The sequence below is a fragment of the Chanos chanos genome, chromosome 2 (assembly GCF_902362185.1).
Source record: "Chanos chanos chromosome 2, fChaCha1.1, whole genome shotgun sequence".
Taxonomy (NCBI): Eukaryota; Metazoa; Chordata; class Actinopteri; order Gonorynchiformes; family Chanidae; genus Chanos; species Chanos chanos.
In genome coordinates, this window is record NC_044496.1 from 33,920,401 (window position 1) to 33,937,904 (window position 17,504).

General features: G+C 41.9%; 2 protein-coding genes across 2 annotated transcripts; both read right to left on the reverse strand.

Annotated features, from left to right (window-relative positions):
• Positions 1-8,964: 8,964 nt before the first annotated feature.
• On the reverse strand, positions 8,965-11,870 carry rlbp1b (retinaldehyde binding protein 1b). Its single transcript, XM_030766725.1, has 7 exons — positions 11,859-11,870; positions 11,107-11,235; positions 10,603-10,807; positions 10,202-10,380; positions 9,665-9,823; positions 9,270-9,380; positions 8,965-9,093 (listed from the first exon to the last, which is right to left on the reverse strand). The coding sequence occupies exons 1-7, from the start codon at positions 11,868-11,870 to the stop codon at positions 8,965-8,967; spliced, it is 924 nt and encodes a 307-aa protein (XP_030622585.1).
• A 3,522-nt stretch (positions 11,871-15,392) lies between these two features.
• isg20 (interferon stimulated exonuclease gene) lies at positions 15,393-16,925 on the reverse strand. Its single transcript, XM_030766497.1, has 3 exons — positions 16,587-16,925; positions 16,077-16,277; positions 15,393-15,683 (listed from the first exon to the last, which is right to left on the reverse strand). Exons 1-3 carry the CDS (start codon positions 16,812-16,814, stop codon positions 15,492-15,494), a joined length of 621 nt encoding a protein of 206 aa, XP_030622357.1. The 5' UTR covers positions 16,815-16,925; the 3' UTR covers positions 15,393-15,491.
• Positions 16,926-17,504: the final 579 nt, after the last annotated feature.

A 17,504-nucleotide genomic window follows, 5' to 3' on the forward strand; every position in this document is an offset into this window, starting at 1 on the left:
AACTAGATTGTTCAGTTCTGTAACAGTATACCACAAAATCATGTTTACACCCATTTTCATCAATGTCAGATGTGACAGATGGAGAGTTAAAGATTGCCACTTTCACATACACACATCACACAGCTGATAACTGTCAACAGCTGTGGAATGGACATAAGTAATTACAGAGCCAAAAAAAGTAATTACAGAGCCAAATTTCCGTGTTAAACTTCACAAAGGATGAGTATCTACTATGACAAACTAATAATCATACATATACAAGTTACATATACACAATTTTTACAATATTTTTCCTTTGAGACACAGCGTTGTGCATTTAACTGTCACTCATACAGGAATTTTATCCATGTGTGCTCAGATATGAGCCTTGCTTTCCCATCTTTGGTAAATATGTTAGGTTTTCACAGAGTGAAATGCAAAAGAATTTATTTTCTCCCCTGTTTATATTATTGTAAAGTTGTTTTCCAGAGGGAAAAGAAAAATAAAGAAACGAAAGAGACAAATAAACAAACAAACAAACAAGCAAGACCTCACTCTGAAGGACTTGTCCAAAGTCAAGACTAGATCACTTGTCCATGCTTGATTGAACTAGATTCCGTTCTGAATGCAATGAGAAGTATCCCTCTGAGTTTTCTGGCTGAAGGGTCTTTATGAGTCCATTTCTACATGGTCCTCATTCTCCTCACACACTTTGTTCAATCGCGCTTGATTTGATTGAGTATAAAATGAGGCCAATTTTTCTCCAGTGGAGCCACAAATCCTTAATAAGATAATGGATGCTGGCTTAGACAAAATCCTGGACCTGGATTTAGATGTGCGGTGACCATGAATACTTGCATGGTTGAATGCTTTTTCTTACAAAAATGGTTAACAGTTCTGTGTTTTGGAAGTAGCCCAAAAATCTAACCGGTGGTCGTTAATCACTAAATCAGCACTGCCCCTCTTTTGTGTAAGGCAAACATTTAATGGGAGAAAGCACTTAAACAAACTAGCTAAAGATTCACTGTCTCAGGACATCCTCAAAGAAATGTACACTTACAGAAATTATGTCTCTGGCTATATACTGCCACCCTGTGGTCAATGTTCACGCTTACAGATTTCCATTCTCTCTCTCTCTCTTTCTCTCTCTCTCTCTCTCTCTCTCTCTCTCTCCCTCTCTCTCTCTCTCTCTCTCTCTCCCTCTCTCTCATTTTGAGCATAATCATATCAAATGTCCTAAGAATAGCTATTTCTGCTATGCCAGGTCTTTCTCAGCAGCGTCACGTCCTCACTCTCAGCGGTGGCGTGTAGTTTAACTTTTGTTAGCTAACTGCACCAGCATAGTGTACAGGTATAATATTACCAAAGTAAAGGAAAAACAAAGTGTCTTAATGGGCAGGTGGGCCATGATACAATATAATGATGAGAGAAACAGCCTCAGTGCACCCTGGAAAGGATTCTGACTGGAACCTTGAGTGCGTATTTGTGGGAGATTCTGGAGAGTACACTCATTCCTCCATGAGACGTTCCATCATTCTGTTTTTAGCTGTTGATGCTGGAAAAACAATGTTTCCAGTGTCACTTCAGAATCTCCCATAAGTTTTTAACTGGGTCAAGATCTGGTGACTGGGATAGCCGTAAGTGTTTGACTGGGTCGAGATCTGGTGACTGGGATAGCCATAAGTGTTTAACTGGGTCAAGATCTGGTGAGTGGGATAGCCATAAGTGTTTAACTGGGTTGAGGTCTGGTGACTGGGATAGCCATTGCACATAGTTTGCATGGTTTTCATTCTGGCTCTCCCCTTACTGAACACGACAGCACAGGAGTTTGAACCATTCACTTTGAAAGGCCAGCATTCAGATCGGTGCGTTAACTTTGGTACGTGTCGTGTAAAGATTTGTCCACTTGTTGAGAACAAGCTGAAAGATGAGTCATCTCTGACCATATGGCTTCTTTGGCTGCTCAGAAGACCACTGCTTTGTTCCTGGCACCACTTTGCTCACAAATATGAATTTAATTTTAACAAGGGGTTTATTCACTGCAACCCGCTCAAAAAATCCCTCTCTGGGAAGTTCACGCCATCACTTTAGCCACTGTTCCCCATGAAACGTCAGCCAGTTAAACAAAATTTATCACTGCAGCTCCTGCCAAACACACCCAAACAATCAGCAAAAATCACTTAGATCTTTTACACCATTGTTCACACTTTGGACCAGAACCTGTTCAAGCCCTGTCCCACCCTGACCAAAGAGTCCTGTCAGTATCTGCATTTCTGTTTTTGCACATCCAGAACTTAACAGTACTCTTTGTGTGTGTGTGTGTGTGTGTGTGTGTGTTGCACATTGCTTCTCAGAGGAATAAATAAAAACACGGAAAAATAATCTTTAAATGTTCTCAGTAAGAAAATAGAATGAAAGATTTGTGGATTTCAGGACCTGGCAGCCAGGTGGTCCCTGCCCACACATTCCCGAGCAAGATGGAACGGCCGCGACCTTTGACCTCTCTGAGTCATTAGGTGACCAACAGACAGGTGATGTGCATGAGACATAACAGAAGTAGAGTGAGACCGAATTTAGTGTGGGCCAATCTCACTCTCTTACACCATTAGCCACTGATGGGGCATTTCTGAAACTGGTGTTTCCATGGTAATATACCCAGGGATTGGTAATCACAGTGAGAGGCATTATATCTGTATCTTTGTGGATTAGTTTGAGAATCTACCGATGTGCAGTTCTTAACCTTGGACCCTGCCAACACAGTGAGTTAACTTAATCCTGGACATTCACCTATGATACACTCTGTCTGTATGCCTTTAAACTAAACAGCACCAAGCAAAGTCAATTGTTGCTAAATAATTAAACTCTATCACATTTCCTTCTTTTTTCTTTTTGGATTTGCAGTTGCATCTAGGATGTGTCTCTCTGTCTGCAGGTTTCAGTCATTGTGACACTCATTTTCTCATTCTTAGCTTGTTGTGGTGAACCTGGGTGATCACATGGCCTTGTCATAGCATAAAACAGCACTCTGGTATTGTGTCTGATAATTGTCAAGATTATGCCATGGGCTAAAATGGGTATAAGCCTTATACTTCACATCCAGTCTTACGTATAGTTACTGAGATCAGTTTTGTGCTGTGGATTAGGGATTCACTCCTCTTTCAACAAAACAAAAAAAAAGGAGAATTATTCAAACAGGCCACCTAAATACGTAAAATGGAGCATGTGGAAAGGGTGGAACTGGAGAGCATTTACGCCTTTAAAAAGACATGAGGGAGTCTGAAGGCTCTCTCTGTCTCTGTAAGACTCTGTTTCTGCCCTGTGTGAGATCTCTTCAGTCTGGCCATGCTCTCACACTGAAGCTAAACATTTCAGTCTCATGCCATTTCTCTCCGTGCCGTCTGATTGGTTATGATGGGTGTGGTCTCTCTTCCCTCCTCAGCGCTGGCCTAAGGGAATTTAACCAGTCTTATTAGTTTTTGCTTTAATGTTGGCACTACACACGAAAACCTGTTTCTTATCTCAAAGCAGGCCTCTGTAGGGTTTTTTTGCCAGTTTCCTTCTTTTTATCATTTGCCCTAACAAAAAAAAGGAGCTGATTTTTGATGTGACTTAGAAAAACACATTTGCCGAGATAAACGCACACAAGCTATCGGCCAGGGCATCTTGCAGTCAGATGTCGATTCCGTGTACAACATTACTGTTACTGGGTCACAAAGCTAGTCTATATCCCTGAGTCTGCCATGGAAACAATGTGTCCACTTGCCTGCGTGCTGTTGATTATGGACTGGCCCATCTGCCTGTCCTAACCAGCAAAGTCAGACCAAAGGATGTGAACAAGGCTTGGTTTGACAGGACAGGAGCAGATGTCCCTGCATGTCTCTCTTACGCTCAGCACTGTGTGAGTCAGGTCTCCATATGGAGCAGTAATCACATGTCAGGAGGAATCGCTCCCCCACTAACCTATTTTCCAGAAGGAGCTGGGGCACTGCGAGGACAATCCCCTGTCTAACCAGGCTTGGCTGTGATGGATGAAGATTTTTTTTTTCTCTCTGAGAAAACAGGTCTGTTAGCCTCAGGTGCTGCACCCATGTGATTCCTATCAGAGGTGCTGCTTTGGGAACACCACACAATGCATAAGGCCAGGCTGCACGCCAGCAAAGGAAAGACCAGAGAAAGACTGTTAACAGTCACATGATGCAAGGCCATGACTAAAGATAGAGAGAAGATCCTTTGTGTTTCACTGCTGCTGGTGAGAGAGACTGGTCCTTCTCAGACTTATTTAGTTATGATTTTATATAATTCTCAGGTTGTGGTTTGCAACTGTCTACTCACAGAGAAGTAGCAGAATACAATCTTTGCCCTGATGGTGAGTACCAGAATGCTGTGATCGTCCTACAGTTCCTAAACTGGACGGACTGATTCACTGCCAGCTGTGCCAATGCATTCTGCCAATGGGAGGGGCTGTAACTTCCTGACCAGGTCATATACAGGCAGCCACAAGACTGCTCTGACTTCTGACACAAAATTTAGCCTAGGGCCAAACCACATTTCCATTTCCTCTTCCGTGGTGCACTGAAGAGAGTTGGCCAACACTTTATCCTGATTCTCATACACAAAAAAAACCCCACTCACAATAACCAGCCTAGTAAGTTTACATACTGTATATTAACACTGTACTACAAAGATGGGCAACTACACCATAGACTCAGTAATATTTCCTAAAATCAAAATTACACTAAACACTTCTCACTGATGTGTATTCTAAATAAGGAAAAACTCAATGACTTTATGATGACAAAACTCACTCAAGGCATGAAGCTTCACTTTCAGCAGCACAGCTAGTGTTGCCCTGTGTGATGTTATGATCTTTAATTAACCACTGACATCAGCCAATGCCAACCAAAAACACCCACATTAAACATAGTAAAACACAGTGCGAGATGCCAGGGCCGGTTATAGTGAGTACAAGAGCAGGTTAAAAATCTGTATTAACATGTGGATTAACAGGCTGGTGTAGCTTTTTAAAAGGAGGCATTTTAAAAGGATGAAATTGTGAGTTTCCTGTTGTCAGAGCTTATCACTCCTGTGCTGGGGCCGTAGATTTGACTCATCACATGCTCTGTGTCCTGTAGATTTGACTCATCACATGCTCTGTGTCCTGTAGATTTGACTCATCACATGCTCTGTGTCCTGTAGATTTGACTCATCACATGCTCTGAGTCCTGTAGATTTGACTCATCACATGCTCTGTATCCTGTAGATTTGACTCATCACATGCTCTGAGTCCTGTAGATTTGACTCATCACATGCTCTGTATCCTGTAGATCTGCCTCATCACATGCTCTGTAGAGGGGGCTGTCCAGCTGGTCTTGGATCTTTTTTTGCCCATAAATGATGTAGTCATAAGATCCAGACAGAGCTGGCACTAAATAAGATACAGGATGAAATGGTAATGCCAATCTCCTCTTCCAGATACAGCTATGCCACCCTCCACTGTCTGCTAACACACACACACATACACACACACACACACACACACGCAAACACACACAAACACACACACACACACAAACACACACACACACACACACACACACACAAACACACTCAGTTACTATTTTCTACTGACTATAAAAATTTTATGGGGGAGGAAAATAAACTTTATGATATGTAAGGGAAATTTGGAGTCTCCTTATGGAGAGTTGCTAAGTCTCAGAGACTACAAACTTCAGATGTGATGAATTAGTCTTTTTCTCGTGGAGCACGGGGGAAGTACACCTCAGAAGCGAAGCACAGTTCTCTCTCAGGTTAAGGAATACATAACTTTCTCATAAAGTGAGACAGACTTCCGAGGACATGTGTAGGGGTATACAAGATATCTTCCCTCATGGAACATTGGACAATTGGTGTTTGCTCCAGGTGTTGCAGAAAGACAGAGGCCTTGTCTTCTACATATTAAATGCTCATTGTTCCAACACACAGATACAATTTGCAGTATATAGTAATTAGGTAAGCACTGGTCTCTATAATATTAATACTTCATCATGACAAAAATGAATAAACATAGATCTATGACAAAAATGGATGTGGGAAAGGCAATGACTGGCCAGAGCTGGCCAGCAGATCTTCTAGACTACACTTATGTTTCAGTCTTACACTCAGGTCTTACTTGATCCCCATAATGATAGGAAATGAATCTTCCCTCATGGTATATGAATATTTCTTTTCTTGATTTCCAGTGAAGAAAAGGCAAACAAGCAAGGAACAAGGGAAAAAGCATTTTTTCATGAATGAATTTAAAAAAAAAAAAAAGATAGATAAGAGACAACACCTGATTTTGACAGTCATTCCAGAGTACCTGGGGAACGGAATCATTCCAAAGTATCTGGGGAACGGAGTCATTCCAGAGTACCTGAAGAACAGAGGATGGCAGATCTGGTGACTGGGATTATGGCAGATTATGTTGCTCAGGGGACATGTGTGGAATGTGTGGATTTATCCAAGGTTAAGACTGAGTTTGTTATCTGCCAGTAAACAAACGTGGCATGGTGATATGGAAGGTTCTTAAAAAGATTTTATACATATATATACAGTATATATATATAACCCTAATAACAAGTATACATGAGCACTGTTTATTTTATGTGTGTGTGTGTGTGTGTGTGTGTGTGTGTAAACCAGTGTGAAATGGATTGAATAATGGTACACCATATCATTAAAACAATTCACTACGGAGACTGTATCCATGTAAATTATGGTTCCATAAGTATAGCCTAATTTAATTCATTCATGTTTTATGCTTTGGTTAGGATATCTTTATTTTTAAAGATGATTTATCATCAGCCCACACTGAGCACGACTCAGGGTAGAGACTGGAGGTTGGACACAGTGGCACTGAGAGTCCTGCAGAGCAGCATGTTTTTAGTTTTGTTTTTGTTTTTTTTTTTAATCTGAATTCAGGTTCAGATTATAGGTAAATAAATCATTTGTAACTGATCTCAAAGGTATTCTACAGAAGGACTGCTGCGCTCAGGAAGCACCAGAATAAACAATAGTGTTATCAGCATGTAGATGGAAGTTACAGTTGGCCATAGATAATGTTTATAATGTAAACAGTGTAAAGCTCTGTGTACCAGTTGCACAGACTTCAAATTTTGTGTGTTGCTGTCTTATTGTTGGAATTAATGACTTAGCATATTTATCTTAAAATGAATTGTTTTAGTTGATGTTTGAATGGTTTTGTGGAAAGCAATCAACTTTACTTCAGAACAGATACTTCGTTTATGGAAAGGTAACCAATGCATTATTTGTATTTCTTGCACTGTAACTTCCAGGTTATCTTTATTTGTTCTGATTTTGTCTTTATCAACAGCTCTCAATGTGTGTAACTTCAAAGAATTACTGCAAACATGAACAGACCAGATAGTGGATAGGGCAGCAAAAGTGGGGAGTTTGTGATGTCTCAAAGCCCTACACTCTGTGAGAAAGGCCCGAACACTGTGAGAAAGGCCCAAACTCTGTGCGAAAGGCCCGAACTGTGTGAGAAAGGCCCACAGACTGTGAGGACAGCCAAAAAACCTTTGTAAAGTTTTTCTTTGCAAAATTGTTGTGACTTGGGCTGATGAAGAAAAAAGTAGTGGTTAAATGCTGATCAGTGAATTTCAGGAGAAGCTTAAGTTTGAGTATTTCTGCCTTTTGAAAAAAAAGACTGTGTTACAGAGTGGAGCTGTTGTGATCATGTCATGGATGCGTCCAGTTAATCAGGGACGAGCATGATTTGGACATGTTGAGATATGTTAATTACCAAACACTCCCACTGAGGAATAGAAAAGAAAGAAAGAAAGAAAGAAAGAAAGAAAGAATCAACCGTCACAGCAGGGTGATTTCACACCTTTGATCCCTAATTATAAACTATTTCTCCTGTAAAAATCTTTTTCCCTTTTGTTTTAGGCCTTGCATTTTCAGACCACGTTTGTTATGTAATTCCCCATGTTTAGAGGTCAGTTGTGTAAGCAGTTAGATCTCAACATAGAATTTTTATGTAACTATGTTATTTTTAGTCATTACAGTGTGGTTTTTCTGATGAAAGACCAATAAAGAGCACTTTTAAGTCTCCATTCCCCACATTGGCTTAGAACTAGGCACATGGAAGCAAGACTTTATTTACATTTTATTGTACACAGTAAGAAGTGTCTGGTGCTTTCCACTGGAGGTCTTACTGGGTCACACATTTAGCCAAACATCAGGCCAAAAACATGTTAACAGAAAACAAATAAAACATACATGTGTTGGACTGTCTGCCTGAGTGCCAGTTTCTGTTTCTTTTATTTGATGGACAGATGTAAAGGTTTTTGTTTGATGGAGATATTTAAAGATTTTTGTATGATGGAGAGATTCAAAAGCTGGATGTCAGTTACATGATTTTACAATGCATGGTTATGGGGTATTATAGAAGAACACACACACACACACACACACACACACACACGCACACACACACACACACACACACACAAACACACAGAAGCCAAACTTAGCAAGATAAAGAAACTAGCAAGATAAAGAAAGTGCATACTTGTGTTCACCACGGAGTTTACAGTAAGTATGTATGTTTGTCAGAGCACTGAAATCTGACATTTTAACTGAAGAGAGGATAGCTGTCTGGGCTTCTATGGCACTGTGGGATTTTGGTTCTCACTGTGAGATTTGTGTAATATTGTGGTAATATTACCTCTCATTATCTCTTTGTATATATCTCATGGGATCTTAGAGATGAACTCTAAGTGTGAGAGGTGAAAGGTGAAAGGTCATCTCTCTCAGTGCTGTGCTGCTGAATAATTTAGCCAGGAAAATGTGTTTTTTTAAGTAGCATCTCAGGACAGCAGTGTGAGTTTACACATTTAACAAAGTAATTTTCTACAACAATAGAATTATAATGAATTAACGTCTCTCTCCAGAGTCTATGTGTGTTGGATGAGCTGTTACTCAGTCAAATAACTTGGCAGCAGTTGCCTTGCCGTCATACTTTGGGCCTTTCCCATCAAACTCTGCAGGAAGGATGTCAGCATCGAACTCCTTGTAGTAGTTTTCCAGCTCATCTCCATGGACAAAGACCTGCAGGCAGAGAGAGAACAACTCAGTTAGTCATCTGCCATGTCATGCAGAGGCACATTACACCTAAACAGGACCAGAGGGTCCAAAAAAACAAGAGCATTAAACCCTTTGATTATAAATTCAAGATTCATCCACCACAATGTCACTTTTGAGCAGCATAGGTAAAGTCAGCCCACCCTCTCCAGCAGCTTGCTCTTCATAAGGGGTTTGACCACATTGTAGGTGGTGGTGAAGTACCAGGGCTGGTGGATGAAGTGCACCGCCTTAAAACGAGCAGGGAAAGAGTCCTGCCAAACCACACACAACACAGTTAATTCCAGAACTTTCCTACAGCGTTAGTATACTTATGGAAATGCTCCATTCAGTATATACATCCGGTGCACACTGATCACGTCTAGCATTGTGAGCTCTAGTGCCAGGCATTTTCATTATTGATCAGGGCAAAGTAAATGACTTTTGAAAAAGTTGAACAGACATTCAGTGTTATTACTGTACCCCATCCTCATTTGATCTGTTTGCTTTTTATTTCCTTTATGCTGTAATAAGAAGCATTAGGTCATAAGAACTTCACCTGCAGCATGTCCACCATTTTCTTCAGCTCTGTTGGTTTGATGCCAGAGGCCTGCTGCATGGTGAAGCCCTTAAAGTTCTCAATGATACAGAACCCGTTGATCTGAGTCTCCTCATTCTCCAGCAGCTTCTCCAGAATCACACAGTAGGCCCTGAGGATCTGCAGCCGAGCACACACGCACATGCACACACGCACACGCGCACACGCGCACGCACAAGCACACGCACACGCACATGCACACATATTTTTCTGATTCTTTCTGACAAACTTAGTTGTCCCCAGATCGCAAACAGATTTTTGCACTGCTGTACTTGAAGGGTTATAGCCTGCGAAACCGATCAGGTGATGAATAGCTGATTAGCTGATTATTTTATGCAGGACAATATTAAATCTACAGTAGATGGGAAGTATGTAACCCTAGTAACGAGTATACATGAGCACTGTTTATTTTGTGTGTGTGTGTGTGTGCGCGCGCGCACGTGTGTGTGTGCATGTGTATGTGCGTGTGTGTGTGTGTGCGTGTAATATTTTCTCTACCTCATCAAAGGTGATCTCCTCGTAGTCCCAGTTCTCAATGTTGAACAGCAGGACCACACGGCCGTACTTGTCCCTGCTGGAGAGGATGCCTGGGTAACCTGCCTCGATGGTGCTCCGCACTGCCTCTGGGGTCAGGTTCTCAAACAGCTCAGGGTAGTCCCGTCTGAAGCGCACATAACCTTCAGGCACACACCAACAAACACACACATCACTCTCTTTGCTCTCCATCTTCATCCTTCTATTTTCAGTGTTAAGTAAATAAATAACTCTTTAACGCTTTGTTCTATTTGTGTCCCCAGTATCCTTGGCTTTATGAAGAAACTGAGGACTTCAGATTAGGAAAAAAGTCTGTGGACATCTTAATTCTGTGAGTGGTTTTGATGGCGGTGTGTATAGCTCACCCTTCATCAGTTCATAGGCCCTGTTTACATCATATTTCCTGGCACGGATGAACCTCACGAGGATGCTGTCGGGTTTTTCTCCAAACGTGTCCTGCACGGCCTTGGCAAGGTCATCTCCGCTGTCAGCCTTGTCTTTGATGATTCCCCGTAACTCCTTCACCGCAGACACCCGTTTCTCCTCCGTCTCATTCAGCTCATCCTTGGCCTGCGTCACACCAGGGAGACAACAGTGAGACACTAAACACACTCACCACTAAAAATGCACACTGATCAGGCTGATGAGAGTCATGAAAAAGAGGCAGAGTGTTTGCAGCAAACACTGTCTGATAACATTTGTTATTTTGCATGATGCAGGGGCGATGGTGATCTCTGATTGGAATTGTTTGTAAAAATGTGAGTTTTAAGGTTGCCTTATGAGGATTTGTAAGTAAGTTTGTACTTGTGAGCATCATATTGGGACATTTAGATGCTGATGTGTCCATTCTGGGCCAGTTGAAGACAAACCTTCTGTGTGGTGTGGTCGGGCAGTTTAGCACAGGGTCCAAACACCGGTCCGTGGTCTTTGACAGTGAGGTGCTCTAGCTTCGCCCTGAGAGCTTGCTCCTCCTCGGACACCATACGAAACGTTCCACTCTGAAAACAAACCACAGTCGGACATTCACACAAGTTCACAGACATCCCACATTCAGAGTGTGTACTGAGGCCACAGTATGAAAAACAGCCTAATCCCAAGCTTAAGAGCACTCCACCCTAACCCCCAGCTCCCATAAAAGGAACCTCCTATGAAGGGAGCCTGTTTGTGTTCATTAATCTGCCTCACATGAATCGAGTAAAGCCCTGGTAAAACTGTACCTAAATTATGACAGATTACGAGTTAATTCAGCTGGGAAATCCAGCCATCCTGTCTCCATGTGAGAGCAACTGTAGTTTTTGCCCTTGTAAAGAATCTGGGTTCAAAAAAGGAAAGGTCACATGATTTCATAATTTATGACATCACAGTGAAGGACTGTGAAACATGTGAGTGATTACTTGGGGACTTTGTGAACTGACATTGTGAACTGAGTTTTGCTGTCCTTTCAGTTGCTTTTGAGACACTGTTCAGACCTAGCACATACATGCTGCTGTGCACTTATATCAAACAGGGGGCCTCTTTAGGTGTGGATCACCAACATATGAAGATGATTGGGCAGAACTAATACAGTGATAAATTTCAAATTAAAATAACAGGTCAAACAAAGAAAGTGAAATATACTTACCACAACAGCCATTGCTTCAGATGTTTATGGGAGTTTTGCGTTTTCTGAGAACAGAAGTTTTTTTATTCAACACAGGGAGAATGCTTCACCTCCAGCAAAACATTTCTTAAAAACAATTTCATTACTGTTCCCAATGGAAGACTATACATTGCTGAGAAGAGTACATAAGTGGAAGAGGTAGATGTGCTTAAATAGCCCTTGCAAAGAGATTCAACCTTTAAAGCAGTGAACATTTGTTTTAAATTGTGATGACATACATATCACAGTTGTGTTCCCTAGACTTTAAACACTGCAGAATATCAGCCTTTACTCCATCATCAGTTTAAATATTTTCCCTTTCCCCATCAGAATTTCCCCTAACTAAACAACACTGAAAGCAGTTACATTTGGCAGAGTTGGGCATAAAACAACAGTATCTTCCCTGGTCTTGACCTCTTGACCCTTCTACAAACCATCAAGAGAAATACCAACCACAAATATATACAAAATATGGATTTACACTCTCACTAAATATTCTAAGCATTCTTACCTTCGACTCATAATTCGACATGTAATCTCATGAAATCACATACCCAGTAGCAGAGGAAAGGGAGGTAACCGGTCCCACCAGAGCAGGGCCTGAGTCTTACCTGAAACAGTGGGCACGACAGTGGACCACCAGAACTGTGTGAGGAGGGGAGCAGGCACCTCCACTGATTTGTAGCCTTACGCACAGTTGGATTAGCATCGTCAGACAGGATTATGCAGAGCAGATTTGATAATAATCATCATAAAAATGACTGGAGAAAAGAGGTGGAGAAAGTTGACCAGTTAACCTGCAGCCAACAACAGGAGACCTACACGGAAAAAAAGGAGTGGCAGAGTGAGAGGTGAGAAGGATTTGGGCAAAATGCTGTGTATGATTGGATGAAATGAATGCTCATTTACCAGTAGGAAGTTGACTGAATTCCAGCACTTCTTAGAGCAAGTGAAAAGTGGCTATTGTTACCCACTCTGTGTCAGGCAACGTGAACACCGTCTGGGGGGAGGGTTCAGGCCCTCACAGTTCACAGCTCTCATTCCTCACATGTTACAACATGCGTGTAAACATACACAGTCTATCTGTCAAGTATTCAAACTTAATAATAGTTCTAATATGACACCTGGCTACATCCATAAATCTAATGTTAAAATGGAAAGGTTATAATGGAAAGTGAAGATTGTTATCTTTCATTTATAGTGGTGAACATATCCAGAATGTAGATTTGGCTCTCTCCAAAAAAAGAAAACAGAATTAGGATTTACAGGTCCTAAATGAAGGCCTGGCCAAAGCTGAAGCATGGTGCTGGTCCAGGGTACGTTTACCGAGTCCAGGAGTTTTCATCACCTCCGCCCGTTCTCTGTAAGTGACCTGCGTCAGTGCAGCACGTTTCTGTGTGAGGAAATGGGGAGAAGTGAGGAGTAATCTGTTAAAGCATGTTTTATCCCCTCAGTGAGAGGCTGTGTATGACCACAGCAGTGGGATTGGCAACACAATGCCATGCTCTGTGCTCCACAGAGCTGATCAGCGTCCTCTGAGTATGCAACCTACCTCAGGGCAGAGTCAGCGTCCTCCTGCACACACTGCACACCCAGAGCAGCCAATCAGCAGACACACAGCAAAGACACTCAAAACACAGATGCCTCAGTACACCTCAGACTGTCCATCTGAGAGAACTGACAGCAAATGCAAACAAAACAAACCTTCACCGGTAAAAATACCTTCACACATACATCCACAAACACAGGACAGACAATGTCCTGCTTATTCGTTTTCGAAATCTCTCCTGACCCCATTCTTTTGTATGAAGGTCATGTGACATTTTTTAACAATGTGTGTCAATGAATCAGCAGTTTCTCTATCAGATAACAGAGAGCATTAGTTGTACTGGAAGTACAGAGTCAAGCACGGGTCAGGACCTTTGGGCCATGATCATAATCACAGGTTTGCGGGTTGACAAACTGCCTGAGCTCCTGCTGTCGTACTGAAAACAGCTGGATGGAAACAGTGATGTGTGTTGATGTGTTGCAGCATTAGCCTAGCAAGGTTGCTAAGGTCTCAAAAACAAAGGGAACCCTTTCTCTTTTCATGTTACACTAAAATCATTCAGTTTCACAGGTGAGGGAGTATCAAGCGAGAAGAATCACGGGTCAACGATTTGCATTTCTGTGGGACCTCTGAAAACTCTCATGTTAATTTTAACAAGGAAACCGCCAATCATCATGTCTGCTTTGGGTGCATAACAGTTTTCAAGGTCACACTGAAGCTGTGGATGTGTCATTACACAGGGGATGGTAGACTGAGATTTGAAGTTATATCAAAAAGCACAACATAAAATAATCAAGGTACATCTTAAGCATACAATGTAAGAGCAGTATGGTACAACATGGATTTTACAACCATGCACTGCCAGTAGGGGGCAAGCCATCGAACACTACAGACCTGTGTGACCTCAGGTGACACCACGAGGCAGGGCTAACAGCTCATGTTTAATCTCCAAGGTGCCAAACACCACAGATGCCTCTTTCTACGAGAAGGCTTTAATCATGACATAACTATGGCATGTGAGGAAACCCCGCATCACATGAGCTGCTCTCCAACAGAATCTTTACACGGTGACAAACAAACCGTTGCCGGGGATTAGCTTTTTAAAAATACGGTTTTACCATAAAAACAACTCTAAAAGGATGTAGATTAAGAAACTACAGTCCAGTTTTTACAGTCTTCAAACATCCAAATCCGGTAAAAAAAAAAGAGAGTCAGTGGTGAAAATGGAGGAAATAATGAAGTGTCAATATCTGTTTCTGAGACAAGATGCAAATGATCGTTGTTTTTAATCTTAAACTTTATTTCATAAATATTTCTGCAGCATTTCTAATCCGAGGTTTTACAGAACAGTAAGTTATGATCAGCACCCCTAATTCACAACGAAACACACCTTATTGTCAAATCTGTTTACCAGGCTTACAGCAATCTCCACTGCACAAACATGACCATGTGAAAGCCAGAGCTTCACAGCCATAGGGTTACAGATACTGTTTATCTCTGTAAAGAAACTGGGCAGCGTTAGGACACCAGAGTTGGAGTCATCACTGCTGAGAATGTCCAAATAGCTTTAGTATTACACACTGTGTATTTCCAGCACATGAAAGTTCTGTAAACATTTTGAAAATGTATAAGTTTGTTTTACAATAATTATAATAAACTTTATCATACAGTTTTCCAAATTACGGTTTTATTTATTAAAATTTAATCACTACTGGTAAATGATTGTTCAGATTCATTCAAAACTGTTGTTCTTATCTTTTAAGGGATGCTGTGTAATTTCTATGGGAGAACAACTGTGTTTGGTTTCAGAGGGCACAGACACAGCAGAACTGACGAAAACTTTTTGAAAGTATCACCAAGAGTCTTATGTCCTGCTCTCAAATGGAACCAATTTAGCATGATCAAAATCCAAAATAATTAATACACAATCAATGAATGTTTGACGTGCCTACTGTTAAAGGCTTTTTTTAAGAATGTAAAACTGCAATCCAGATAAGCCAAGACCTGTGGGTAACTGGTGAACTTAATCTGAACATCACGTTAAAACACACAAACTCAACTGCTTTCTATTGGCTACAGTCCATCATGTGATCGAGCCAGCCCTGCATGTAGTGCTCTGGGGTAAATGAGGGGCTGAGGAGAAGGTCTGAGTCTGATACTGTGGATGCCATGTCCGCTTCCCACTGCTCCTCAACCAGTTTATACAGCTCCAGGGCAATACGGGCATCTTCCACAGAGCAGTGTCCCAACCTGTCGCCCTGACACAGATAAATTCCACACATATGAGCATTACACTTCAGAGTAACACACAGACTAGTCTCAGACCAGCCACCCTAATCCTCAACCTGGTGATTTGATCATCTGATAGTGGACAGGTTAAGGACAGTAATTTGTCGTATCTTCATGGTTGTGTATATGAATAAAGATCCGGCACATATTTCACAGCCAATATTTAACACCAGCATATGAATTACAGAGAACTACTACCTTTTCTTTTCAGACTCACATTTTTTTGTTAGATTACACTCACTAAGAATAAATGTTTTATTACTACAACTCGGTCAGAAAGCATCAGTGGTTCAGAAAGAGTTGATAACATGCCAACAAACCCTACAAAAGTCCTTAAAAAATTAACTTAAGTTCAGGTTTACCTGAATTTCCCTGCTCAGGAGTTTCTGTGCTAACGTCTTCAATGGGACACAAGCCTTGACAGGCACACCACACATGTCTCGGAGGCAGTGCATGCGCGATGTGTCTCTGATCAAGTGACGGGGAGGGATGAATTCAAGGGCCCTGAAGTCATTGTGTAAAGCATGGCCAATCACCACCTTCCCTTTCAGAATCTGTAAGATCTGTGGAGAAAGAGAGAGAGAAAAATGTACAGCTGCTTTATTGTATTCACTGCAGGACTCTCAGTGAAATGTTAACCGATCAGAGCTGAGTTGCACTGAAAAATCTCTTATCTACCCCATAAGGGTCTGTCTCTGATTTTGCTGTTCACTTCTAGTTTATAGCTACAAAACACCAGAGCAGATTCAGAGGCACCCTGAGGTATATTCAATCCTATTCCCTTCAAAAGACATGATCCTAATACCATCAGGTTACAGAACAACAAGTCTATGAAGTGGAATTCTAAAAAGAGAACTGTGACAGTCTCTCACCTCCTTTCTGGCCTCCTCAAAGGGCAGTGCCCGTATCAAATGGTGCTCCGTAATGCCACGCCAGCCCGTGTGGTAATCTGTAACTGGATGACGAGGGAGGATGTATTTGTCATAAAGCACAATACCACTATATCCCACCAGGCTGCAGCGTGCCAGTTCGTTACACTGGCCTCCAGGACCAGTGCCCACCATCTCACAGTCCATAGCAACCAGTCTGTCTGGGCTCATCCACACAGAGGGTGAGCTCCGGCCACTGGCTGGCAGACTACCCTCTGATGAAAAACCACTGTCCGTGTCCCACCGCTCACTGGGTGGGGTCACAGGCTTGCTTCCGTCCTGTTGTGGGCACTGCTCAGACGTTTTGCTCATTTTATCCCTACAGGGTTGAGTAAATTCCAATGAAGAGGCCAGTGAGAGCCTGAGACCATCAAGCCCCATATCTGCATGACCAGCAGACCTAGCCAAGTCCTTGACTACATGATCTCCAGATATCTGGGAAAACTTTCGCTTCCTCACTCTTCTGAGGCTTTGAGGGAAATCTGGGAATTGCTCTACAGACCCTCTCCTTTTCTTTGGTACAGTTTTTTTTTTTTGTTTCTTCTGAGCACACGCATTGGTCACAGGACAGAGCATGTAACCTCCCTTACTGAGTGGTCCCCAACTACTCAGTGCAGCTCTTTCACCTCTGATGGTCCCTGACGTGGACATCTCACCACATGCACCTTTCACATCTCCAGATGACAGAAGAAACACAATTGATTATCCATACATCACATTAATTTTACATGGTCTCAATGCAGCAATTTCACCCACAATGAATTAGACAGACAGATTGACAGGCAGATAGATAGAACGACAGACAGATAGATAAATATCATTCTGCTCTCTAACTACCTAGCACTTTGTGATAACTGTTGC

Bases quoted from the DNA above. Each gene is read 5' to 3' on its own strand.
- rlbp1b (XM_030766725.1), bottom strand. The intron at 9,824-10,201 runs GTAGAGAAAATA...GCTCGGCTGCAG, and splicing joins AGGAGATCACCTTTGATGAG to ATCCTCAGGGCCTACTGTGT. The intron at 9,381-9,664 runs GTGAAGTTCTTA...GTGGTTTGGCAG, and splicing joins AAATGGTGGACATGCTGCAG to GACTCTTTCCCTGCTCGTTT.
- isg20 (XM_030766497.1), bottom strand. From the start codon at position 16,814: ATGAGCCCAGACAGACTGGTTGCTATGGACTGTGAGATGGTGGGCACT. The intron at 16,278-16,586 runs GTGAGAGACTGT...CTTTCTCCACAG, and splicing joins TTGAGGAGGCCAGAAAGGAG to ATCTTACAGATTCTGAAAGG. The intron at 15,684-16,076 runs GTAAACCTGAAC...TATCTGTGTCAG, and splicing joins TCCTGAGCAGGGAAATTCAG to GGCGACAGGTTGGGACACTG.